We start from the raw sequence: 25,752 nt of genomic DNA, 5'->3' as shown, positions 1-25,752 counted from the left end.
TCTGATTATTTCCTGATACAGGTAAGATCGTTTATAATTTTGTAATGATTTAACTTCCAACTTCCTTAATCCAGAGTTGGAGCACTGTTGCTTCTGTTTGCATCTGAGGTCATCCTGAGGGTAATATTACCCGTTCTACTATTAAGCAAAAATGTGATTTTTTTTCACTTTTCTAATATTATGTCTACGTGCTTCCAAAACAGAATATGGCAGAAATAGGTTGCATTACGTGCAAACTTCAGGCTCTGGGGATTTTGGTGGACTTCCCAATAGACTTAACCTTTTTTAGAGCTCATTAAACTCTGAAGAAAGAGTCTCTGTTCGTATTTCATGCAAAGCACAGACTGTATTTTGTAATTACACTAAGTCTAATGTGAACATGTGAAATCGGTCATTTAGGAGGAAGTTATGTAAAAGGTAAGAAACAAAAACCCCCTCATTTCAGAAGTCAGTGATGGGACGCTGGATCAAGAGCCCTCATCATTGCCCAGACTGTCTTTAAATGTTACTTGGTGTGAATTGCAGATAGTTTTTCAAGTCCTATTAAGCTGACGAACATGGCCCACCCTCTGTGATAACAGAGACTGATAACCCTACTCAAGGATTTCATAGAGTGGCTAAATCAGCCTCCAGAACTGTATCGTTCTCTGTCAAACTTCAGGTTTTGGAGCAGTTTCTATGGAAGTGCGCTGTTTGATATTTCTAGCACATTCCCATGCAATTGGCTGTATGTTCTTCCCCATTGTGATTAGGGACTGTGCTGTGAGATCAAAATCTTGTATATTTTAGCAATATTTTAATATCTTTGTATGAAAAAGAGCACAGAAATATAGAATGCAGTTTTACCATATAAAAATAGTTCTAATTATTTCTTAGGCTGAATTTTAGCTTCTGTTCCCTTTTGTTTAAGGTACTTTTAACTTTCAGAACTTGAGTTACTTTTATACTTTATTATTCTGTTCCTTGCTTCAGCCCAGAAATTTATGGATTTTTTTTAAAAAAAAACAGTATTTAAATCTCTTTTATTACCTGACCTTGATTAGAAATTCTGAATCCTGATGACATCAACCAGTGCTCTGTTCCCTAAATGGGAGTTTCTTCCTGAGACCGTGCTTTTACTAAGTGAGAACACATTTGCAATTCTGCAGTTCACTGTTATTTCTGAAGCGAAAAAATCTTAAGGTCATCTTTCTTTACATTCTGCTGTGACAAGCATGAATTGCAGGATGAGGGATACAAACACTGTTCTGTACGTTTTCCCTGTCTGCATGCCAGCTTTGCCTTATGCTGCAGACAGTGGCATCTTCAGTAGGCTAAACATCATGAAACCGTGTCAAGGAGTGGAGAGCACGCAGCCCAGCCTGCACGCAGCCCAGCAGCCAGCCACACGCACGACACCAGTTTTTATGCCCAGTCGACTGCCAATTGCTATTTTGCTTTTTTGTTTTCATCTGCTAGTCGCTCTCCTTTACTGCTGCAGCTGTGGCCGAGGATCCCGCGAGTGAGTCAGTGTGTTTCAGAAGCCGCTTCCGCTCGAGACAGCGTGCATCCAGGCACGAAGAAATGTGGTTATTGGTTGTCTGATTGATTTGTCCCTCCTTCACTTCCTCGTGGATGTTTGTAATACGCACACATGGGAATTTTTAAAAGGGTGGCTGATGAGGGGATTTACTTATTACTGCATTTCTGCAGCTGGCCTGACTCCACAGCTAGCAGACAGGAAGCGATGGGTTTACAGGCACAGCACTGGAAATTAAACACTCTTTACCTTTCATTTTCACTCTCACATGTTCACATCATGAAATTTTCCACTCTGCCCTGTCATCATTTTTCATGCAATCTTCCACTGGCTAGATCAGGAGATGGCAAATGAAACATTAAATGTTTTTAATATACCTTAAATCTGCAGAAACTAAAAAGGAGTCCAGACAGTAGACCTGGGAGCCTACTGGTATTTGCATATTTTAAAGTGCCAAGACCCGAGTCTTTTATTTTGCTTTTGATGGAAAGTTGTTATTCCTACTTTATAAAGAGCACTTCAAATTAATGAAGAAGCCAGTGAAGAAGATGCTACAGTTAATGGTAAATACATTAAAATCCTTACAGGCACAGTAAGCAAGCAAACACTAAACTAAAGAAACAGTCCCACTGTCTTGCAAAGTTTGAGGGAATATTCAAACCAAACAAATTTTCTTCGGGAAACTGAAAACCAAACCAGTGTTTGGAAGATGATTAACAGTAGTTAATATGAGGAGGTATTTGGGAACACCTTTTTTAGCAGTAGTTATTAGTGTTATTAGTTGTATCTTTCTTTGTCAGAAGATACCAGACGTTTCCAGTAAAAACAGTGAATCTGATGAGGTTCCAGAGCATGAAGGCAGGCGGGAAGCTCTATTGTTTCATTGCATAAATCTTCATTTTAGGACATACAGTGCCTGGGAGTTGGCTTCCGTGGACTAGCTTTTTGTCTGTGTTCAAGGGTGGAATGTCATAAGGAAAGAAAGTGTCCTTAGAGTTACTTACAGGGAAATTATGTCTCTTCTAGTTATTTGATAGCAAGCTGGAAAATGCGAATGAAGTCTCATAGCTAGTAGAGAAACCAGCACTTTAGCCCAGAAAGGGAACAGAAAGTGAATGAATATTCTTAATATGCCAAATGAGTTATTTGTACCACAAAGTGGTCATGTGGGAAAGAAGTAGTGCGTGAGCATTTTACCGAAAAGCATGAGTCCACATCCATGGTGTAAATGGTCTTTTGTGATCTGACTCCATTTGGACTGATTGTCATACTCCTTGCTGTCCCGTCCCAGGTTACTGGGCAGCTTTTGTGCTCTGAGTCCTGCCTCTCATACTGACTTGTAATTGCTTTCTGGTGGTTCAAAAATATCCTATTTACAGCTGATCTTGCTGACCGGGCTGGGAGATGGACCAGGTGCAATGTGAGGATCCTTTCCAATCCTTTTTTAATGACCATGTGCTACTGGGACTTTAAGGACCAGATTTTCTGTTCAGCCAGTGAAGTTAATCAAATGGGGTGAAGCGGGAAGCAGCATTTCCTCAGGAAAAGCAAATGCATAAAGAACAGAGCCACCGGTTTGTAAATGCAAATAGAGGACTCTATCTGTATCACAGTCTTAACAGATCTTCTCAGGTGCCAAGTGTGTATAGGTGCCTGCAATGTTGCACTTTGAATTTGTGATGCTGTATGCAACATTATCGAAAGATCATCATGGATGCAGGTCAAATAGTTAGAAAATAGTTAGATTAGTTAGGAAAAGGGAGTTGGAAAAAAATCACTAGTAATTTATGAAAAGTTGGGACAATTGAACATCATCTGTTTAGGAATACATGAAGTTAGGAAAGGCAGCCCTTGTTATCATCAGCTTTGCCTCAGGGTAGCAGTGCTTGAAGGCCTCAGCAGTGTCCTGATCTCAGAGGAGCAACCTTACGGAGCTTGTTTTTAAAATGTTTTTAAGAATATAACTTCTTGAGCCAATGCAGAACATTGCAGTCAGACAAAGAATGTGAACTGATTTGAATGAAATTGCAGAAAGCTTATTGTTGAGGCTACAGGCCATCACATTTTCAGAAACAAAACAAAATTTAACTCAAAATGACAGCGTGGTCAGAGTGCCACTGAATAGGTCAAACATTCCACTCCGAAAGGGCACCTCTTTCATCAGAGTTAATGCAGGAAAAGCAAGGAGTCCCTGCATTTTGATATGGCAGAGGCAAGAAGTGGCTGTGCAAAAATAGGAAATATTTGTGGAACTGGTCTTCTGAGAAAGGAGCTTTCCAAGCAGTATTTGTAGAAGGAGTGCACAGTGAGCTTGTTTAGTTAATCTCTGACTCCACCTAAGAAATTAATCATGCTCTCTTGTTCTTGCTATACAGAGGGAGTTCTATTATTGATTTTTGTGAGTAAAAGAGGTCCTCTTTGAAAAACTGGAGTGATTAATCATAGAATTGAGCAGTTCCCTGAATGGCTGTACTTCAGCCAATCCTTTAAACAATTACCATGAGGAGAGAAGATGTTTCTCCTCTTCTGGTCATTCCAAATCTGATTTTTCATATCAGATCTCTACACAGCCTTTCCTTGATTTCAGTGGTCTCCAAGCACAGGGCAAGAAGGAGGCTGAATAAAAGCTTAGAAACCATTGGTCATAATTGAAGTCACTTAAATTTCTGTCGAGAGATGTTCTTTTTTTACAGTATTAGACACTGAGATTCCCCATGTTCTGTAGAAAAGAGAGGTCAGATTTAATAAGAAAGGGAAGGATGCAAATGGAATTTTTAAACCCTGACAAAACACCAGCTGCAAAGACGAGTGGAACCCTGCTCTTTGCACTCAGAAGTTTCCTTTCTGTTCAAGCACCTTCACTGTGACGCTTGGAGAGACAGAGCTGTAGCCACACTCCAGCAGTTACAGCCGTCTGTATGGTTTGGGAAGAGCTGTCATCAACCAGAAGCAAGGTAGAAATTTGTGGTGTAGCATTGGGTCACACAGCTCACACATTGTTTCTGCCTGCTGATATGTCTGGAATATTTTAAACACGGGGATGTCAAGTGATAATTCTGGTGAGCGGAAGGGCATCATGTAAAAAAAAAAAAAGTTTGAATGTGAACATTTATGAGCAGTGAATGCAAAGGAGCACGGGCTTGGTACAGTCAAGTAGATGAATGCTCAAACTATGGAAAACTCGGGTCTATTTTTCAAGAGATTCATCTCTAGCAACCCTGGATGGGGTATATACAGGCGTATTCATGCATGAACACGTGTATGCATAACTCTGTTTACCTCTAGGAGTACCTTACACAAGCACTTCACCTTCATCTCTAAAGACAGAAACTAGACACAGAAAGAAGAAAACTACATGCCCAAAGTTGTCCAGTAAAAATGTGACAGTTGAAAAGAGAATGTGTTTCCTTGTTTCTCTTGCAGCTTATGCCTTATTTCTGTAGATCTTTGATCAACGCCTGTAAATCTTTCTCTAGTTATCATTGCAATGGTTTTGACCTTGTATTAGTCAGCAGATTTAAGGATTGTCTTCAATTTGAAAGCAGTTCTAAAGAGTTTCCTTAAAATAGTCTTACATAATATCAATGAACAAGTAAGTGGGGCCAAAATCCTTGCGAGTGCCCCGGCGTACCGCAGCATTTCTGAGTTGCGTGGCAGCACTTTGTACTGCGTGCTGCCGTTCACTCCGGGACTGCTTCTGGCTCTCAGACCACAGGTGGAAACCTGATTTTGTGATATGTAAATGTCCACATTGTCTAAAACTAAAAATCAGCTTGGTAATCTCATCTTCATCATCCAGCTGTTTGTCTGGCATTCACACATACAACGTTGTGTGACTAGTTCATACTTCAGGGAGCTGCAGTTTCTTCCCAGTTTTTCTAGTAAAAAAAAAAAGCACAAAGGGACGAACCTCACAGGCAGCAGCAGGTACAACAGGGACTTCTGGAGAGGAAGAAATTCTACAAATGATCTGTTGAGAAAGAGCTTTTGAAAGTTGTTCAAAAATAAGGAAGTAATATATTTATGTTAAACAGAAAATACCTGTTAGTTATAATCATCTGTTTATGTGCTTTACTGGTCCATACCCTGAAGCTCTATGGTTCTGCAAAATTTCTCTTGAAGTTGTTTATAAAAGTCGCAGGCTGACTCTTTCTGCAGCTGCCAGTTTGATGTGTAGGAGAATGGCCATCCAGTGATAAAAACAGTAAGGGTTCTTTCAGGGATATTATTTTTTAATTTTAACATTGCCTGCAAGGCTGCAGAAAGTGTTGGATGTGCGACACTGTCCTTGTCGCGGAGCACGTGTAGAAAGCAAGGTCACAGCACCCTGTGTGGGAAGGAGGGGATGCTCGTAACATCAGGAACTAGTGCCTGCCCTCCCGCCCCTCACACGCCTTATGTAATCCTGCAGCAGCACATCAGCTACACGCCCTCTGGGTCTGAAAGAAATATGGGACTTTTTGGGATTCCCCTTTTGTCCACTGTCCATGTGCAGCCTGCTACTTTGCATACACGGTCCTGGAGTATAAAATGCTTTTGCCTGGCAGGACTGATACAGAGCAGGAGAGATTAAAGGAGGGAAACTTTGACAGAGAAGACCATCTCCTGGCAGGTTTGAAAAAATCTCCCACAAAAGCACGGTAAGACAGCACAGTGTTCAGCTGGTCATTCGTTTACTGTAGCTCGTAAGTGAAGTAATTATATGGCAAAATGTATTTTTTTTCATATTAGGAGTAAAGTGTTGGAATCAGTCTCCTGCTTTATTTCCAGGCTGTCCTCCTGCTCTGAAAACTTCATCTCCCTTTCTGCTGATTTAAAGGTTGGTGCATGTAACAGATGATATTGGAGATGTTATTTAAAGAATTCTGTTGTGGAGAATGTGAAAAGCAAGCAAGTTCTTACTCTGATTGCCAGTGAAGGGAAGATGTGCGCCTTTTCCCTTTTTTCTGTTTTGATTTTATTCTCCTTTTTTTATTTTTATGTTTATTTTTCCTCTTATTCTTCTCTCCTCTTCTTTAATTTTCTTTGTGTATTATTTTTTAGTTTTTTCTGTTTTATTTTTTCTTTCTATTTCTCTTTCTCTTTCTTTCTAACTTCCTTTTCTTTCACTCTTTCTCTTCCCCTGTTTTTTCCTTCTCTTTTTCCCCTGTGTTTTACAAAAATGCGTAGGGACGTTGCAGCATTTTTTATTGCAGAAGACTAATTTAGATTTGATCCTATTTTGTAACTGTAGAGAAATGCTTATTATACACTGTTTCTTTTACTTAGAGTAACAGACAAGTCCTAACACCTTCCAGTTTCTGCACAGATAGTTGAATGGATTTATTTTCTTGTGTGATTTTACAGCAGACAGCATCTTGGAGCCCAGCAATATAAATTTTGCTTTTACTGAAAAAGCAATACAAACAACAAAACAATACATAATTTACAACAGGAATATATGCCAATGTGTATTTTCTTTCTTTAATTTTTTTTGAAACAACACTTTATTTCAGTTATGTACCAGATTCAGGTGCTGAGGCTAATTCTGCTTTACCTAGGAATTTACTAGTTTGCTCTTTTTCTCCTGTCACACCTTCCCTGGTGCAAAAATCTATTTTAGTATCAAAAATTAGCAGGAAATGTATGTTAAAATGAAGAGCATTAAACTTTGCACGTTCTTATATAAATGCTACGTGTTACATTCAAACATGTGCTATATATATGTTACAAAAGACGGAATTCAGAATCTCCGTTCCATTTGTCTCTGTCAGATGATACATTGCAAACCATTCTGGTTAATTTACACACCAGGGGTTTTTTTAGTTACTAGGTGAATTGCACAGACAGATTTTACATCCCTTTTCCTAGCTAACATCTACTGATGTGAATTAACATTTAATAACACTAAACAAAAGTAAAAAAACCCACCAAGTGTCAAGACATGTTTTTGTACAAGTAAAGCGTGCGTGCGTCTTTCCTTATACGCCGTTATTTGCTGGTTTATGCAGCTGGGGAGCATTTGTCTCTTGCCGGGATTTTAGAAGAAGGCATGGCTGCAGCATTGCAGTGACAAAGAGAACTGTTAGGTTTGGTATCACTACTCAGCATCAAGCAATTTTCATTTTTAGAAACAGGATGTTCATTAGATCAGTTAGCCCTTTTAAAGGGTGTTACCTTCTGAGTCAAAAACTGACCTTGTTGTTTCTTTCCCTCCTCAGACGTGTTCCCACATCACACAAAACAAGATTTCAGCAGCTGTGAACTACAATCATAAATCAAGCATACAAAATGATGTGCCCATGGCAGTTTGTGTTCAAACCCCATGCTGCTAAGAAGCAGCCCTCTGAAGAGAAGGATATCAATAACAACGTAGAGAAAAATGGGAAGATCTATGGGTAAGATCTTTGTCTTTTAGTGGCTTCATAGTTTCTCTTTCATTTGAAAAGGAAAGATATTAAGTGACGTAGGTTCTGAAGAAACCTGTAACGTGTTTCCAAAGCAATAATATTAACCAAGGAACAGTTGTCCCTGGGGGTCACTGTGTGGTGCAAGGTACGTTTAAGCTTTTAAGTTGTACAGTCATTGAGGAAAGAAATCATCTTGCTTTCTCTTTCATAGTTCTGAATTTACTTGATGTGCTGTAATGGTTTCATGTGTGCTGGGACTTAGGAGGCATGTGTATGCTATAAAAATTAGCAAAGCGATTATTAATGCTGTAATTAAGTTGAAGTACCTCTGGTGTGATTTATACAAGACACTGTATAAAATAAATTGCACGTGCATCCTACATGTCTCTGTTTTCAGGCTGTTACTCATTTCAGTTCTCCATTGCATACCGTTTCTTTCTCTGCCCATTCCCTACCCTTTCCTGTCATTGCTCAGAGTAGTTTGTATTTAAATGTGAAGATCCGTGAAGCTGACTAGTGGAAGTGGGTGACCACGTGCTCAGTTAGCTAAAACACATCACTGCCCTCTCCAAACTAAGGGTTTTGTTTGGAGTTCATGGTCTGGATGATTCTTGTGTGTTTTTGAACATCTTCTGAAAGCTGATGTCCAAATTAAAAAGTAGGAGTTCAGAAAGTAAGACTTGGTGCAGAAAGCAAAGGAAATTAATGTAGAAGTATGTTTGCTTAATGGGCTGGAGACTAGACCCAGCTGAGATTTTCACACATTTCCCTGAAGATTTCAACCTCTGCTTAATCCGTCTGAATATTTTCTGGCCAGATCATAACTGTACAGATGGCCTTGGTTTAGCTTACAGCACGGATACTCAACCTTTACCATTCCAGGCCATATCTGTTGTTTTCCTTCCCACATAGTGATCTGGAAGGGCTGATTGTAGCTTTACTATTGACTTCTACTCCACTCCACCTCTCGCGCTGCTGCGAACGGTTGGCTTATTGACTCAGTACATCTTTCAGAGACCGCTCTGAGCATCTTCCTACTGATGCTGCAGGTAAAACTAAAAAACTAAAACTGCATTATACTGGATTGTCTTTCTTTCTTTCTTTTAAAGCTTAGAAAATGATGATGCCAAATTATATGATCCAAGCAAGAAGCAGATAGCGACGCCACCTATCATAACTTCCGCAAAGGCCAGCGATGTGAGAGAGGTCTGTTTCTAGGGTCATTCTTTGATACTAACAGTTCACTGGGGTTGTGCTCACTGCTCAACTTCTCAAAGTTCTCATGTGAGGACTGACGGTGATTACATGAGGTTACAACTGCTGTGAGGTCTTTGGATGAAAGTTCTTTTCGGAACAAAGAGGAGCTTTGGTAAGGCTTACGGTAAAGTGGTGACCCAGTGGGACTGGAGTGTGTGAGTCCTTTGTTCACCTTTGAAAACCCAGCCTTTAGTAACGAACATCCTTTCTCTAAAATTATCTGGTTCACTGTTTTCCTGAGACTGTGACTGTTATGTTAAGAGGCCTTATTGAAATTTAAAAGGGGTTTGCAGTGGCAGATGCTGTTGGATTAGTTCAAAAATAGTTTCTTTTTTTTCCTATTTCCTATCAAGCTGTAGATTAGATCAATAGTTTTGTACTGAAATAAATATTCATGTTGGAGAAGATCACATACTGAGTTTCTTGAATTTAATTTGTAGCATTTTAATGGTCAAAAAAAATTTAAAATGAAACTTTAAGATATTTAATACATCTGAAGACAGTATGTATTTTTATCTTTCCTCTGTTTAGAACCCCCCCCCAAATGGTATCAAGGCTTCAAACCAAATATCAAGATGTCCAAGACATGTAAAAGTAAGAAACTTGGAAAATGGATCCAGCTTTCTTGACACATTACACCTGACAGCAAAGGAGGTAAGCTACGGAAACGTGGACAGTGATTTTTCATAGCTTTAAAAAGATACAGAGTGCAACATTGTTTTCTGACATTTTATTGTTTTTCAGGTTGTCAACTGCCGGACCAAAGCCTGCCAAGGGTCACTCATGACGCCGAAGAGCCTGGTGAGAGGTACTAGGGATGGGCCAGTTCCACCTGCAGAGCTTTTACCTCAGGCAATAGACTTTATCAAGCAGTACTACAGTTCATTTAAAGAGTAAGCCAACTTTACTTTCACTTTTGCTATAAAACTCCTCTACCTACCTACCTGCTTGGGAGACTATAGGAGTGGTTTCTTTACAGCTATTGGTAACTATCCTGGTACATAGCATGCATTCCACAAATAGATAAGGACTATTAGAAAAGGTAAATAAAACTATTACTGCACTTCCTCTGCTATATCTGCCAATCCAAGGTCTTGGGAATACAGGAATGGACCCTGTACTGTGCATGCCTCAGCCCCATCCCTTCTGAGGGTGTTACATGATGGTATGTTTAGAATGAGCAGCTTGGTTAGGACTCCCTTACAGAATGCTACCTTCCGTTTTCTTAACACTGCATGTTGATGGGATTAGCTCCTACTCCGATCAGTCTTAGACACAAATAATGTGGGTAATGCCTTTTGTTTGTGCTGTTCCAACTATCTTTTCTCTGTGTTCTCTTGTTCTCTGTTTTGACTCTCAAGGCTTTAGCCAAAGATTGGAAGGCCAGTCTCTTGCTTCTCAACCTTGCTCTGTGCTATCATCATCATAAGCGTGCTGAGCATGCTGAGAGGGATGCTCTAGCTTCAGAAAAGAGGTGTGTTCTCAAAAATGGACGTGGTGCAGAGACATCTTGTTGCAGGAAAAGCTGAATATCTGAGGTCCAAGAGTTTGCGATGACATTTCACATGACAAGCTTTCAAGTGACAATTCAATGTTTGCTCATCCTGTTATAAAACATTTTCAGACTTTCAAAGGGACTCAGCTGCATAATGGCTACTTCTTTAGACACTTTGAACTCTTCTACAAAGCTTTCTTCCTTCTGAATCTTTCTGAAAGTCCCTCTCTTACACACAGGCTGCACTCACTTGCCAGCATATTACTTTTGCACATCTCAGTGTTTCTGCTCATGGCTATTTGATCACGTTGACTTACACTATCTTACATGCTTGCCCTTGATCTTTCATCTTGTTGAAAATGTGAAAGCTCTCAGACAGTGCAGGCTATTTTCAATCTGCCTGTAAGCCAACAAAACAATTTTTGTCTGTGCTGTGATAAACATTTCCTAATGTTTTGACTTCTTTCTCTGTTATCAAATGAAAGAATTTGAGTTGGTTTCCCTGACAAAGGAATTGCTCAGCACTTCCTTGTAGGAACAAAAATCCTGGTTTGCTCAGAAGAGCTGTGTCCCTGTGGACATAATAGAGCTTTGAGAGAGCAGTCACTGTAATCCTACTTTGGGGCTGAAGCTAGCCTGTTCTCTACTTTTCATTTGCCTGTGATTTGACAATTTTTTCCAAACTAATGGAGAAAATCCAAATTTAAACTGAAAGCTTACCCAGAAAAGCTTGTGATCAATCCATGTATGTATTGGGTGGTGAGAGGATGGTGTCACTACTTAAATTTCTAGTGTGTTAGTTTCTTCATCAGGTGAGTAAGCTCTGTCATTTGCACTCAGTAAGGAGAGTTCCTAGATTCCGAGGCCAGGAAAAATTCCCAGCAGTCCTCAGTCAGTGTCCTATGTACTTAACTCATCGCTTTACCTAGAATACCCCCTGCTTTTTGATAAAATCTTGGAGCCTAGACTGCTGCAATAGATAACAGCTGTGCTTTGGGAACAGAAGGGTGGTGCAGTAGAAGGGAGGTGGTGAACAGATGATGGTGACTTCTCACATCTGAGGCACAGCAAAATTGCTGACTTCGGGAGGTGATGGATGTTTTCATAAAGGATAGAGCATTTTGTGTTGACCTACGTCCAGAGAGTGTAGATTCATAACAGGAACAGGTTTGTCAGTGTTTATCCAAACCTGCCATATCTCAGCCTCCATGGATGCTAGTCCCTTCCCTGGGAGTTTCCTCTACCTGCATTCTGGCAGATAAAATCAGTGGTGTGCGTAGAAGTCGTCTTATGCAAAAGGATGCTCAAAAGCTTTATGGCTTCAGCAATGCCTGTGCTTGTCTTGGCCCAGAACATAAGGAGAATGTCTGCAATTGAAATCAGTTCTAAGTAATGAAATTCTCATTGTTTCTTTTCATGGCTGTTTCCTGTTCAAAAGGCCAAAAATAGAAGAACACCTGGTGCGACTGGAAACAGTGACCAAGGAGATAGAAACAACAGGAACCTACCATCTGACAAAGGATGAGCTGATCTTTGCTGCCAAGCAGGCCTGGAGGAACGCGCCTAGGTGTATTGGGAGAATCCAGTGGTCCAATCTGCAGGTAACCTACGAGTCGGGATAGTATGGGCCAAATAGTCTTCTGCTGTAAATCAGAAGAATGGCCTTTACTTTGGTAAAATATACCAGTTGCTTCAACTGAGGACTGCTCCCTCCTGTACATCTCATAAGATCAACGCTTTTTTTTTTTTTAATTCTCTGCTTCATAGCTGAATGAAAACACGCAGGAGTGCTAGTGTAGGAACCAATTAAGTCATGGAACCAGGTGCATGTCTTGGTCTTTGGAGGGTTGTTATGTGTGAAAATGATGCATATAGGAACAATAAAAACAAACATTTCCTAGTGGAGCTACTATTAAATTGAGAAATACTGATTTTTCACTTCACTTTTTTCCTTGATCTTTCCTTAACTGCATAAGAAAAATAATGAGCTTATGTTACGGTTTCAAAATCAGTTTTTTTCTTTACATTTCTCTTGGAAATATGTAGGTATTTGATGCACGTGATTGTAAAACAGCGAAGGAAATGTTTGAGCATATCTGTCGTCATGTTCAGTATGCCACAAACAATGGAAATATAAGGTAGGCATCGTTTATTTCGTTTGAATTTTAAACAACAAAAATCACATCCAGATCTGGATGCAAAACTCTACCTAAGACCTGAAATGGTCTATCTAAATATTTTGACAACTTGTCTCTGCTCTTAATTCTCCTGGTACTTATATGTTCCTCTCATGTCTACCGTCAACAATTTGGAAAGGTTTTGCCTTTCATAATTCCTGGGGAAAGGAGATTTGAACATTTAAGGGGGTGGGTGGAGAGGATGAGTGATGTTATTTCTACTGATGTTTATTTTAGAAATACAAAATAATTGCTGTTGGTAACAATTTATGTGTTAACAATTAGAAGGTGTTTGATGTGCTGCTGCGGTGTAACAGGATTTGGTTGTCTCCCTGGGCAGATCAGCCATCACTATCTTCCCCCAGAGAACTGATGGGAAACACGATTTCCGTGTCTGGAACAGCCAGCTCATCCGATATGCTGGATATCAAATGCCAGATGGGTCTATTGTAGGAGACCCTGCCAGTGTGGAGTTCACGCAGGTACAGTTACAAACACAGAATCGTAACTGCTGTCCATCTTGTCTGCCCCATCTCTGTCTTTTTCTTGTTCCTGCATGTTTGTGCAGAGTGGGAGGGAAGTGTGGTGGTAAGCAGTGCCTGGGATGTTCTGCCCCACAGGTTCTAGGTGCAGGCTGGAGCAATAATTTCTTACAATCTTGATCTAAAATACTTCCCTCCATCTCAGAACAGGGTGAGCTAATCCTCCCCTTAAGTCAGGGACACAATCAGCGCTTGAACAATGTGTCTCTGTGTTGTTTGAATGGGAAAGATTATCACTCAGAATTTACCCCAGCAAGTTTTAGAGGGTTAACATTCTTTTGTCTTCAAATCAAGGGGGGAAAACTACAAAAACCTGAAACGTACTTTCTTTACAGTTGTGCATTGAGCTTGGGTGGAAGCCGAAATATGGCCGCTTTGATGTGGTTCCACTCATTCTCCAAGCAAACGGACAAGACCCAGAAATATTTGAATTCCCGCCAGAAATTGTCCTCGAAGTGCCAATGGAACATCCAAAGTAAGCACACAGGATTAGAAAATTGCGTTTTTGCCTCTGCCTCACCTTGGCAGGCTATTAGTCTGTGCCTGTGGCAGTCATTTTATGAGTTCTTTGTTAGGATGAAATTATGGTAAATTGTCCTGAAAGATAAAATGCTTGTTAGAAAAATGAAATGAGATTTAAATTAAGGAAGCCAAAAGCATTTTTGTTGGAAATCTATTTTTTTCCCAATCTACATTTCAATTATATTCAGAATTTTAAAAATCATAATTTCTTATGCCAGTGTCATACACGTGTAATGTGGCTGCACTCGTAACAAAACCTTTATTGCCTTTCTGTCTTTTTTTATTCGTGTTTGCTTTGAGAGTGGCCTGCAGCATGCATTACAGTGGCTCTGTAATAGTGTTCTGCAATTTCTTTAGTGGGCAATTCCCACGTTGGAAATGGAAACTGCTATGGGCCTTTGCAGACCAGGCTTCATGGGTCGTTTCTCCTAGAGCTGGTACTCTTCATCCTCCTGGACTTTCCTGGTTATCACCTTGAGGAGGAAAAGACACATAACTTAATAACTCAAAATGCTTGTTTAACAGGTATGAGTGGTTTAAGGAGCTGGATCTGAAGTGGTATGCGCTGCCTGCTGTTGCCAACATGCTGCTTGAGGTGGGAGGCCTGGAGTTTACTGGGTGTCCGTTCAACGGCTGGTACATGGGGACAGAGATAGGAGTGCGAGACTTCTGTGATGTGCAGCGATACAACATCCTGAAGGTAACCTTCTGAAGTACAAGTGTGTTGATCTGAGAAGGGAATGAGCTTGATGGGTGGAGTATTTTTGGAAAAGAGACTCTATCAGTCTTTGCTGGGATGGGTGTATTTACATCCCCCTGAAACTTCACAGTTTCCTGACTATTGTGGGACATCTTGAACTTCTGCCAAGATTATGACTGCCAGATTGTATGAATGTGTTGTGACAGTATCTGTTCCAAGTACCTGGATAGAATGGTGAAACTGCAACTGTAAATAAAATATTAAAATGCTGTCTAGAGTTCTTCCCCAATTTTACCTGTTTTCTCAGAGGTATGTTTATGTCAGTTCCAGTCTGCAGTTGACAAGGCACTGGAGTCCTGGTGGTTATCTGCAAGTCTTGGTCACCTCACCAGCAGAAATTAATAATGACAGTTTATAACCAGATAGTGCCACTTTTTAAACCGTTTAGTCCAGGAGAGAACCACTCCCCACTTTACCAGACTGGAATAGCCTCAGGAACCAGAAGTCTGTAACTCACGTTTACCTCTAATCTCAAGTGTTTCTGCCGACATCACTCTCCCCAGCATAAGCCTGAGTCTTCACCGTTCCACGATACTTCTTCCTGCATTTTAATGTGATGAGGTCAAGAAATCATGAGGTCTAAGTCCCCCATGGTAAATTTGCTTTTCCCTTGTCCCTCTCTTTTTCGCATGTAGGAGGTAGGAAGAAGAATGGGACTGGAAACAAACAAACTTTCATCATTATGGAAAGACCGAGCTGTTGTAGAGATAAATGTGGCTGTGCTTTATAGCTTCCAAGTAAGTCAATGAGTGTGGTGTCTGGGGAGACACTGAATATTGTGTGTCGCTTTTTCCTGTCACTTATAACAGCTTTATACAAATACAGTGCCATGGACCAGTGCTCGGTGGAGGTTATCAGTGTAATTCCAGTGCAGTTATTCTTGATTTACCCCTGGGAAAGTAGAGGAATCTGTATTTTCTGTTGTTGCCAGAAAAAAGCCTCATGTGAAGACAGAAGGGAGACAAAAAGAAAAGGAAGCTAAGGGCAAGATTGTTCATCCTTTTAACACATATGTCTAAGTGTCAAAATCTATGTAAAGCCATTGGATTGTATCTTTTATTTACAACTACAGTTTATTTAGTGTATCATAACAATATGAAAGATAAGTTAAAATGAATCAGAGGCTTTTCAGCATGCACTCCCAGTGCTGGAGAGGTAAAGTGCTGATGTAAAAAAAAAAAAAAAAAGGCATAAGAGTCCTTAATCAAAGGTCCATCTCGATCTGTATCTATATAATAGTTGCTGATAGTAATTATTTCCCAGCACTGTATAAAGTCCTTGAAATATTAACCAAAGCAAAAGGATTACTTTGCTCTTCTTCCTGCTGTAGTTAGAATGCGCTTTTTAATGTATGTCTGTCTTTTTGCAATTATTCTAGAAACAAAATGTGACTATCATGGATCACCACTCAGCTGCCGAGTCCTTTATGAAATACATGCAGAATGAGTACCGTGCGCGAGGAGGCTGCCCAGCTGACTGGGTGTGGATTGTGCCTCCTATGTCAGGGAGCATAACCCCCGTGTTCCACCAGGAGATGCTGAACTATGTCCTCACTCCCTTCTATTACTACCAGGTACACATTATCCAAAAAAATGTGACCCTAGTAGGCAACGTCAGCAATGCAGATGATAGTATGGGACCTGAAGGAGTCTGAATGAAAAGCCCTGGTTAACGAAAGCTCTCTAGAGAGATCCATAAAGAGCAGGCAATGTCTGTTACACTGTGCAAGGTGATCTTAGTTCGGCTGTAAGTAAAATGCAGTTTAATGCTACAGAGACTGATCCTGTATTTGTACACAGTAGATTGTATATACAGATTCTCTTCAATCTGACCCTTTCAAAGACAGGCAAATTGTTTATTTATTATTGTACATTTCTTACCTGAAGCTTGACTTTTGTTTTTTTAAAGGTGGATGCATGGAAAACACATATCTGGCATGATGAGACCCGGAGGCCAAAGAAAAAAGAAATAAAGTTTAGCATGTTGGCAAAGTAAGTTTTTCAAATAAGAGTCTTCATGCTTTTGCCAAATATTCTATTCTTGTGATGTTTCTGTTCCACATTTTTTTAATAATTATTACAGTAGGGACCACTTGAACTTTTTGAATTGTAGACTTACCTGTCCACAGGCAGGTAATATTCGTATCTAAGATTCTTATTCAGGGCCATCCGTAGTGTATTGCTTCTGAACAACCTTCCAAGGAAAAGCCGTGCTCAAGATCAGTCTTTCCTAGCTTGTTTGTGAATCAATCTGAAGTACTGTGTAGCTGTATTAAAAAATACATGTGAATTTTTTTTTTCTCAGGGCTGTATTCTTTGCATCTTCACTCATGCGACGAACAATGGCAACCAGGTCCAAGGTCACTGTAATCTATGCAACAGAGACTGGGAAATCCGAAACACTGGCCAACAACCTGTGCAGCTTGTTCAACTGTGCCTTCAGCACTAAGGTAGGAAGGTATAAATCATCCACACTAAATGGAGAAAGAAACTTGTCTAGTTTTATCAGTTTCTGCAAGCCTTTTCATTCTCTAAACCGATGTTTTGAATGTCCAGTAAATATAATTTGGACTAGAACTTTCATTTTGTGCTCATTTAGCATAATGCCTTGTAAATTTGGTCAATGGTCATCTGACAATCACAGAGGTATCTAATGCCCGTTCTTATGTCTGCTAGCAATTTCTCATGAGCTTTATACCCTCCAGATTCTGTGCATGGATGAGTACAATATCTGTGACCTGGAAAAAGAAACACTTCTTTTGGTGGTTACTAGCACTTTTGGAAATGGAGATTCTCCAAATAATGGAAAGGTAATTTTCACCTTGGAAGTATCTATGAGGCTCAACTCAAAGACCGAGACCAAAGACAACCCTTTCATTTGTACTTGATACAGATATGGGTCAGGGTCTGACTTCTGTTTTAAATCTGAATATTTTTATAACCTTAAGTATTTTATGAATTTTTATACAGACCTTGAAGAACGCCTTGCTCACCCTGAAGTTGCTGAGAAAAAAAATTAGGTAAAAATACTTTGTTGTTTGATTTACATGTGATTGAGTTCTTTTGCATTTCATTTAGCATAACACAGTGATGTTTATCTCCTGCTGCAGATATGCTGTGTTTGGCTTGGGGTCCAGCATGTATCCAGAGTTCTGTGCCTTTGCTCATGCCATTGACCAAAAACTGGCCCAGCTAGGGGCTGCTCAGCTCCTTCCCATAGGTGAAGGAGATGAACTCAATGGGCAAGAAGAAGCCTTTCGCACATGGGCAATCAGTGCATTCAAGGTGACTATATAAATAGCTCGTATTTTAGTTTCTTCATTCATTCATTTTATTTCAATATTCACTAGCATCCCATAAAAATGGGGGGAAATGAAGGAAAATAAACATCTGGATTTATGTCCAAATTTCAAACTCCACTCTTTTCCACTGCTTGCCTAAGTTGAGGAGGGAACTGGGGCCCTTTTCTATTGTTTTTGGTATTCACGTAAAGTTCCATTGAAGCTTTTGGATAGTGGGATGCTCAGTATGTATAAGGGTGGTTGCATCAGACATCAGAATTTTTCAAAATAGATAATTTTTTTAGCTATACTGGTATAGAAGTGGAATCTTTATGAATTCACTGAAGCCCTATAACATCACTGAACTCACCAGAATCAGTAAACAATAACAATCTGTGCAATTGATATGTCCCCATTAGGATTATGATAATGATAAGATTATTTTTTATTTACCATAAATAGCCTTTTTTTTTCTTTTTTTTTTCTAGACTGCCTGTGACGTTTTTAACATCCGTGGGAAAAACAGTATTCAGTTGCCTGAGATATATACCTCTGATGACAGCTGGGATCCGAAGAATTACAGGGTAGTGCGTGACTCTCAAACCATGGACTTGGTTAAAGGTACTACCTCTCACCTTCCACTTCCTCTGTCCGTTTTTCTTCAGATAGGTCTGAGCTGTAAATGGTTTCTGGAAGTGATATTGATCCTGCTACATGTTAGAATTAATAAAATAAAAGTACAGTGGTCAGAGAAAAAAAGACATTGGTTTACATTGCGTAAATCAATATCCTTTCTAGCACAGTACCATCACAACACAAGAGCTAGCACGCATTTTGACAGCCCCAGATGAACAGAAGCTGAGATGAACTAGTTTTAGTCAGGGAAGGCGTGCATATAGGACACGTAACTGACTAAATGAATATCTCATTCTAGGGCGAGCATGGTTCAGTTCTTTTCTGCATATTATTTGAAGACATTTTAAACAAACCTAATAAAAAAATTGACATGAGTCATGTCCTCTTTTCTCAACAGCACTTGCAAACATTCATGCCAAGGATATAATTCCCATGAAGCTGAAATTCAGACAGAATCTTCAAAGTTTAAAGTCCAGGTATGCTACCTCATTCTTTTGAATATTGCAATACCACATTTTACCAGAATCTTAAATGCCTGGTTATAAACACCATCTCCCTACAGTTGCTAAAGAATATATAGGAATTTTGTACCATTGTTATTAGAAGCAAATCATTATCACAAGAGCACAAGAATATGTACAGTCTTAGCTCCGATTTAGACAGGAGGGATGTCCCAGTAGAGTCTGGGAGTGCAGGGCACTAAATAACTTTGTGATATGGCCCTTTGATACCTACTAAATGTGGAAGATCAGGTGTATGGTCCCTCACTCTTGCTTGGTATGCTACATGCCAGGCAAATGTTTACTTCATTTAGGGAAAAAGTTGCCCCTTAGCAGAAAAAAAAAAAAAGTAAAATATCTAGTGCAAGAAGCTGCTATGTTCAGTTGGACCGCAAAGCAAGCTGAGACAGACAATACAACAAAAAAATACAAAAGGATAATCAGTGCTGACATCTGTTTTAGAAATAGCACCCATGAATGGCTCTTCAGCGGCCTCCAGTAGGTCTCTTTCATCCCTGTTCTAAATACAGTTGTCTTACGGGAAGTCCTCTGAGCTGGTTTAAGATGTGAGCTGTTCAGGCGTCAGTAGAGCCAGAGTAATCTGGCTATTATTCATTTAAGTCTCTGTGAAGTACTAAGCGGGCTGGATAATTTGGTAATGAACACAAGTAAGCCCTTGCCAACTGTCACTTCATATTTATTCCTTTTCTGCGCAGTCCAAGGGAAATCCTGTCGACATAACCAAGATCTGTCTCTTTCTTTCTGTATCTAGTCGTGTTACCATTCTGGTTAAGCTTTCCTGTGAGACTAATCAGGAAGTGCGCTACCTGCCTGGAGAACACATCGGGATTTTCCCAGGCAACCAGCCCGAATTAGTCCATGGCCTCATTGCACGTGTCAAGGATGCCCCTCCGGCTGATCAGACTATCAGACTTGAAACCTGCACTGATGGTGAGTTGGTTCTCTTTAGACAAAATAACAGGCATTTGACAGATTTCTCAAAAATTCCTGAGGATTTTTATAGGCTGAATTTGATTCTATTATTCTTTTCTTAAGCTTCAATAGGATTTTGTTGATGCTTTTAGTTACAATTCTCAATTCTCATTCTGCATGCTCTGGCAGTCCATGGTGACTTTGCTGGTGTTCGCAGAGTTGTCCCAGGTTGACACTGTTTGTGTCAGTTTTGTGTCACTGTTTGTAATTCCATTGCTAAATTGGCCATGGACCACAATTAAATTAATCTACAGAGTTTTCTTATTGTTGCTACCTATTTGAACCCTCACACTAAAAAGTTTGAACCCTCGCACTAACCTTTTTCAGAAAAGCCCTGTCAACTAGACCTGCTGCAACTTAGTCTGAAGTTGTATTTTGAAGGACACTGAGTTTGCAAAGCTCTACAGCTGTCAAATGCCGTGGGAATTGCCAAATGTTCTGTTTCCCTCATTTCCAGGTGGCTACTGGACAAGTGACAAAAAGATTCCAGCCTGCACACTCTCCGAGGCTTTGACATACTTGCTTGATATCACTACTCCACCCTCCCAACAACTGCTAAAAAAACTCTCCCAGCTAGTAACAGCAGAAGGAGACAAGCAGAGACTGGAAGTTTTGTGTCAGGTACGTGTTGGGGCTAGGTCTGTGTTGAAGTGCTGTATGCTGGACCATCTGATGCCCTTTGACTGTGTAGCAGAAGCTTAAGAAGTGTTTGTAGTGATGGGGATTGATTTTTTTCCCTCTGTTACATGTTCTGTGTGCCTGTCAGACCAACCACAGTGAGAGAAGGGCTGGTCCTGTGGCTCAGCTTGGGTGTGGGCATCAGGAGGTTTCTTCAGCTCCGTTTCCTGTGTGGCCCTGGGTGGGTCACTGCCTGCCTGTTTCTCCTGCCTGCCTCATGGGGGTTTCTGATCATAAACCATGAGAAGACCTTACAGTTTGCAGGTGGAGGGGTTGGAGGGGAGCCGGTAGATATTTTTGTCAGAGAATGTGGTACCGTGAGTAAGAAGGATTTTGCTGTCAGTACCCGGTGACTCACAGGCGTGGTAAGTGCTTGCTTCTCGTGCTGGCTGCAGCAAGGCTCAGCGGGTATCGGGACCTGGGCACATGCAGTTTTCTGGATATCCCATAGCAGGGGGCTGAGAAACAGATTCTACTTCGGTTTCTACGTCCTCACTGAGAGCGCTGGTATCTGAGAAAATTATAGCAGGTATTCTGCACGTCTGTTTTCAAAAATTAAACTATTTCTTAGGAAACCCCAGTATTGGTCTAGGCAAAGTTTTGAGAATTCTCAGTGGGTTTGCCTGCATATTGAATTGAGTGTAAAGCAGGAGTCTTGTTCATAAGTGACACTTCAGATTATCCCTGCTCTCCTGAGCTCAGTATGACCTGATAACATTGTGATGGTGGCCTTTGGCTTTTAGAGCACAGAAGAATACAATAAATGGAAGTTTTACAACAGCCCGAACATCCTGGAGGTCCTGGAAGAGTTTCCTTCTGCAGAGGTCTCAACAGCTTTCTTACTGACTCAGCTGCCATTCCTGAAACCCAGGTACTACTCTGTCAGTTCCTCCTGTGACATGACACCCAGAGAGATTCATCTGACGGTTGCAGTTGTAAACTACAGGACAAGAGGTAATTAAGTGTTGTTTTCATTTATCTTTTGATTAAATTATATTTATCTGTATTGTGGTTCAGAAAAAAACTGTGTCTGCTGCATGGCATGAAGCGTATCTGTAACAAAAAGTTTATCGTGATACATGCAGAATAGTATACTGTGGTGCAGGTGTTCATACCGAGTGTGGATCTGCCTAAATCCTGCATCATCATCAGTGTATCCTTGTTTTATAACATTACTAGATATTCACTCAGTTAAAACCCACAATTTTAAGTGTAAACTGCTGGTTTTTTAAAAACAGAGAGCTTTTCAATACTGACAGTGTGTTTTCCTTTGCTCTGATTAGGTGGACAAGGGCCTTTGCACCATGGAGTTTGCACCACATGGCTGAAAACAATAGCTCTGAATGGAATAGTTCCGTGCTTTGTGCGCAGGTGAGTGTATGACAGGGAAAAAAGAAAAGAAAAAATAACAAAAACCAGCGGGTCTTAGTTCAGCTTCATCAGTGTTTTTTTTCATTGTTTACATGTGACTGTCACGTGACTGGTGAGTACAGGTTGGAATATCTGAGTTTGATAAGAGAGGGAACGCACTGCGTTGCGGAGATGAGATCCTTTACCATGTCTTACATTGAGTAAAATACATAAATCATTAGAAAATGCTGAAAGAATTCTATTCATATGACCCCATAAAGTAATTACCTAATTAACATATTTTTTTGCATTTTAGTGCTAATGAATTCCACCTCCCAGAGGAGCCAACCAAGCCATGCATCCTGATCGGCCCAGGAACGGGAATTGCTCCTTTCAGAAGTTTCTGGCAGCAGCGCCTCTATGACTTGGAAAGGAAAGGTACTGATGGGGACTGTCACAAGGGGGAGGGCGTAACTGTCCAGCCCAGAGGACATCCTTTCTCCTCCAGCCAAAATCTCTGCAGGTGGAGACACCCAGATACATTAGCCAAGTAAACCCCGTAGAGATTTGTGATCCCCAAACTGGTTGAACGCTGCCCTGAAACAGCTAGTCCATCCCTCTTGAGACCATTTTGGTGGTCCTGAGGTATTTGGTCACTTGGAGGGAGCGTCCTTGTAAATACTGTGTGTTCAGTGACTGCCCCAGGCGCTCACCCAGGGGCCACAATATGGAGAGGAAACACTCTGGCCCACCAGTATCGACCCATTTGGGGAACCTGCTCCAGCAGGTGATTCCACATAGTTCTCCAGGGACTTGGGCAGGTTCAGTCCTCCTGTGAGACCCTGTAATTAGAAGCTGTCACATAGAGACACCCTCACACTGTTTCTCAGTTGTTTAGTGAGAAGGGCTGGTTAGAAAATCAGAGAGTCATAGAATCATAGAATACCAGGTTGGAAGGGACCTCAAGGATCATCTGGTCCAACCTTTCTTGGCAAAGGTGCAGTCTAGAGAAGATGTCCCAGCACCTTGTCCAGATGAGTCTTCAGTGTCCAGTGTCAGGGAATCCCCCGCTTCCCTGGGGACATTATTCCAGTGGATGATTGTTCTCATTGTGAAAAATTTTCCTCTTGTGTCCAGTTGGAATCTCCCCTGGAGTAACTTGCAGCCATTACTCCTCATCTTTTCCATGTGACTCCTTGTAAAAGGGGAGTCTCCACCTTTGTAGCCGCCCTTTACATACTGGAACATGGGGATAAGGGCTCTCTTCAGCCTTCTTTTCTCAAGGCTGAGCAAACGCAGTTCCCTCAGCCTTTCCTCATACGGCAGCCTTCCCAGTCCTCTGATCATCTTTGTGGCCCTTCTCTGGACCCTCTCCAGCCCGTTCACCTCTTCTCGTGTACAGCAGGGACCAAAGCTGAACACAGCATTCCAGCTGCGGGACAGACAGCTGGACAGAGCTGTGACAACAGGGCCCTCGGTGGGAATAGTCACAAGAGATGATAGGCCTTGCCAGGAAAGACAAAAAAACTTTCCAATCTTGGTTTCAGGGATCAAAGGTGGTGACATGACGTTGCTGTTTGGCTGCCGGCGGCCAGACATGGATCACATCTACAGGGAAGAGACTGAGGAAATGAAGAGGAAGGGAGTCCTGAAGGAAGTCTACACAGCTTACTCCAGACAACCTGGCCAAGCTAAAGTGAGGCTGGGTCCTTTGTTCCGTAAGGGTTGGCTCCTTCCAGAATGGTTCCTCACGCTAAGATCTGGGCTCTGTTTAACAATGCTCTTCAAACAAAGTCAGCATTTTGCTTCAGCGTGCTCTTCAGCGCAAGCAAGCTGTGTAAATCTAAACCCCTCACTGCCATGTAGAGAGGCACCTTCAGTGCCATCAGGCTTCGAAACTGGAAGCTGAAACATTTTCAGAAACTAAATTTTGCAGGGTTTGATTAGCGCATGAGTTAGAAATGAGTTGGCTCTGGCCATTTGTCACCATTTCAATGAGACAGTGGCCCTGGAAATTATTTTTGCTTAGATGAAATCTTGATTGGAGAAAACAGCAGCACCCTCTTTAGCTCTCCTACTCTCCTCCCAAGCTAAGAGGCTTTGGCAGTTGTAACTGGTTCTAAAAAAGAAGAGTCTTAGCCTGCTCTAGTTTATTCAGGAGACAGGTCTAGCCTCCAAATCTGGGGCTTGTAAAGGCAGCGTGGAGACGTTTTTCTTCTCCTTGGCTGTGGTGTAACACACAGCTGGAATAGACAGGGCAGTTAAAACCTTACTACGCAGACTCACATTGAATTTAGAAAAGCCAATAGCCAAAGTGGCATTTAGAAAACCTTGTTTAATGATCCTCCTTCTGTCTCTAAGGTCTATGTTCAAGACATTCTTCAAAGCAAGTTGGAGAAAAAAGTGTGCAACCTCCTGCATAATGAGAAAGGGCATCTGTACGTCTGTGGGGACGTACGCATGGCTAAGGATGTTGCTCAGACTTTGAAAGGGATGCTTGCAAAAAATCTGAACCTCAGTGAGCAGCAGGCAGAGGAGTATTTCTTCCAGCTAAAGGTATGCTACGACACGCAAGGCATTCTTTCCAGTCAGACAGTGCTCCAGGATGGGATACAGAAGGCTTCAAAGTCACGTGCAAGATCTGCCATGAGCGGCTTTTCAGCAGAACACAGAAGGGAAAAAGCTTTAAGCCATCAGCTCAGTCCACCCACCATGATTTAAAACACAGTTTCTGTTTGGTTGGGGTGTGACACCTGATGCTCATCTGCCATTATCCCCAGTGTCTCCCTTTGGGTCCTGGACAGTAGCTTTGCAGGGTGTCTGCCACATTGAGAGTTTCAGACTTTATTGTACCAACGGAGGAAGGTGGACCCGTTACTGAAAACACAGTCCCGGGGTCTGCTGGCTTTTTAAGGACGCTTTTGTTATCAGAACTTGTCCTGGAGCACGTGTCTGGCATTCAGATGGGTTCCCTTCATTGACAGTATCAAAATCCCACTGTCACAGAACCCGTCATACAAGTGTAAAAGATCTTTTCGTTACTTAACTGTTACATAAGGAGGAGCTCGCAGTATTTAATCCAAGTCTTGGGTTTCCTTTCTTCTTTTGCAGAGCCAAAAGCGATACCATGAAGATATATTTGGGGCTGTATTCCCACATGAAGTCAAAGGAGGTGTAAGAGCTTTGCAACCCACCAGTCCAAGGATGAATCAACTTATGTTTTAGTAATACTTGCATATTTGTTGTTATTTTCAAAAAACAAAGGGTTAAATCCTCTTTCTCATACGTGTTAAATCATATACATGTATGCGATTGTAGGATTTGACTTTTAAACCTCAGCCTTAATTAAGAAATATATTAAAGTTAACTTTTGTTGCTATTTATTCTGAGACTTCTTTTAATAGATTATCTTAATAGTGAAGATGCAAATTATTTTTAATACTGTCTATGCTAGTACAAAATCTGCTATGTTTTGTAAATACAAGGAAAATTTAGAGTTTTTTACTATGTAAGCTAGAACTGAAATTTTTTTTTGAAATGTACTGTTTATCTTTGTGAGTTTATTTATATCAGATCGTTTTATGTGCATTTTATCTTCACTCTAAAGCAAGTAAGTGGATGATGTGTCACTTGGAAATGTATAGTCACAAGCAG

General features: G+C 40.9%; 1 protein-coding gene across 1 annotated transcript; it reads left to right on the top strand.

The window, feature by feature from the left end:
- Nucleotides 1-7,789: 7,789 nt before the first annotated feature.
- Nucleotides 7,790-25,323, top strand: NOS2 (nitric oxide synthase 2, inducible). The gene is made up of 26 exons (XM_010084794.1): nt 7,790-7,896; nt 9,018-9,114; nt 9,697-9,819; nt 9,910-10,058; nt 12,099-12,261; nt 12,707-12,798; nt 13,178-13,319; nt 13,715-13,854; nt 14,427-14,601; nt 15,297-15,398; nt 16,040-16,234; nt 16,570-16,652; nt 16,966-17,110; nt 17,366-17,470; nt 17,631-17,680; nt 17,771-17,945; nt 18,430-18,562; nt 18,975-19,053; nt 19,850-20,028; nt 20,528-20,691; nt 21,492-21,702; nt 22,032-22,119; nt 22,415-22,536; nt 23,646-23,794; nt 24,460-24,654; nt 25,210-25,323. Exons 1-26 carry the CDS (start codon nt 7,790-7,792, stop codon nt 25,321-25,323), a joined length of 3,477 nt encoding a protein of 1,158 aa, XP_010083096.1.
- Nucleotides 25,324-25,752: the final 429 nt, after the last annotated feature.

The sequence above is a fragment of the Pterocles gutturalis genome, unplaced genomic scaffold (genome assembly GCF_000699245.1).
Source record: "Pterocles gutturalis isolate BGI_N339 unplaced genomic scaffold, ASM69924v1 scaffold13445, whole genome shotgun sequence".
NCBI lineage: Eukaryota > Metazoa > Chordata > Aves > Pterocliformes > Pteroclidae > Pterocles > Pterocles gutturalis.
The sequence above is the reverse complement of the archived record's forward strand: the minus strand, read 5'-3'. Positions and strand labels throughout refer to the sequence as shown.

What these genes read in the sequence shown, in the direction of transcription:
- NOS2 (XM_010084794.1), top strand. Translation starts at nt 7,790, where the DNA reads ATGATGTGCCCATGGCAGTTTGTGTTCAAACCCCATGCTGCTAAGAAG. An exon ending in CCAGTGTGGAGTTCACGCAG is followed by an intron (nt 13,320 to 13,714) that starts GTACAGTTACAA and finishes CTTTCTTTACAG; the next exon opens with TTGTGCATTGAGCTTGGGTG. An exon ending in ACTGTGCCTTCAGCACTAAG is followed by an intron (nt 17,111 to 17,365) that starts GTAGGAAGGTAT and finishes TATACCCTCCAG; the next exon opens with ATTCTGTGCATGGATGAGTA.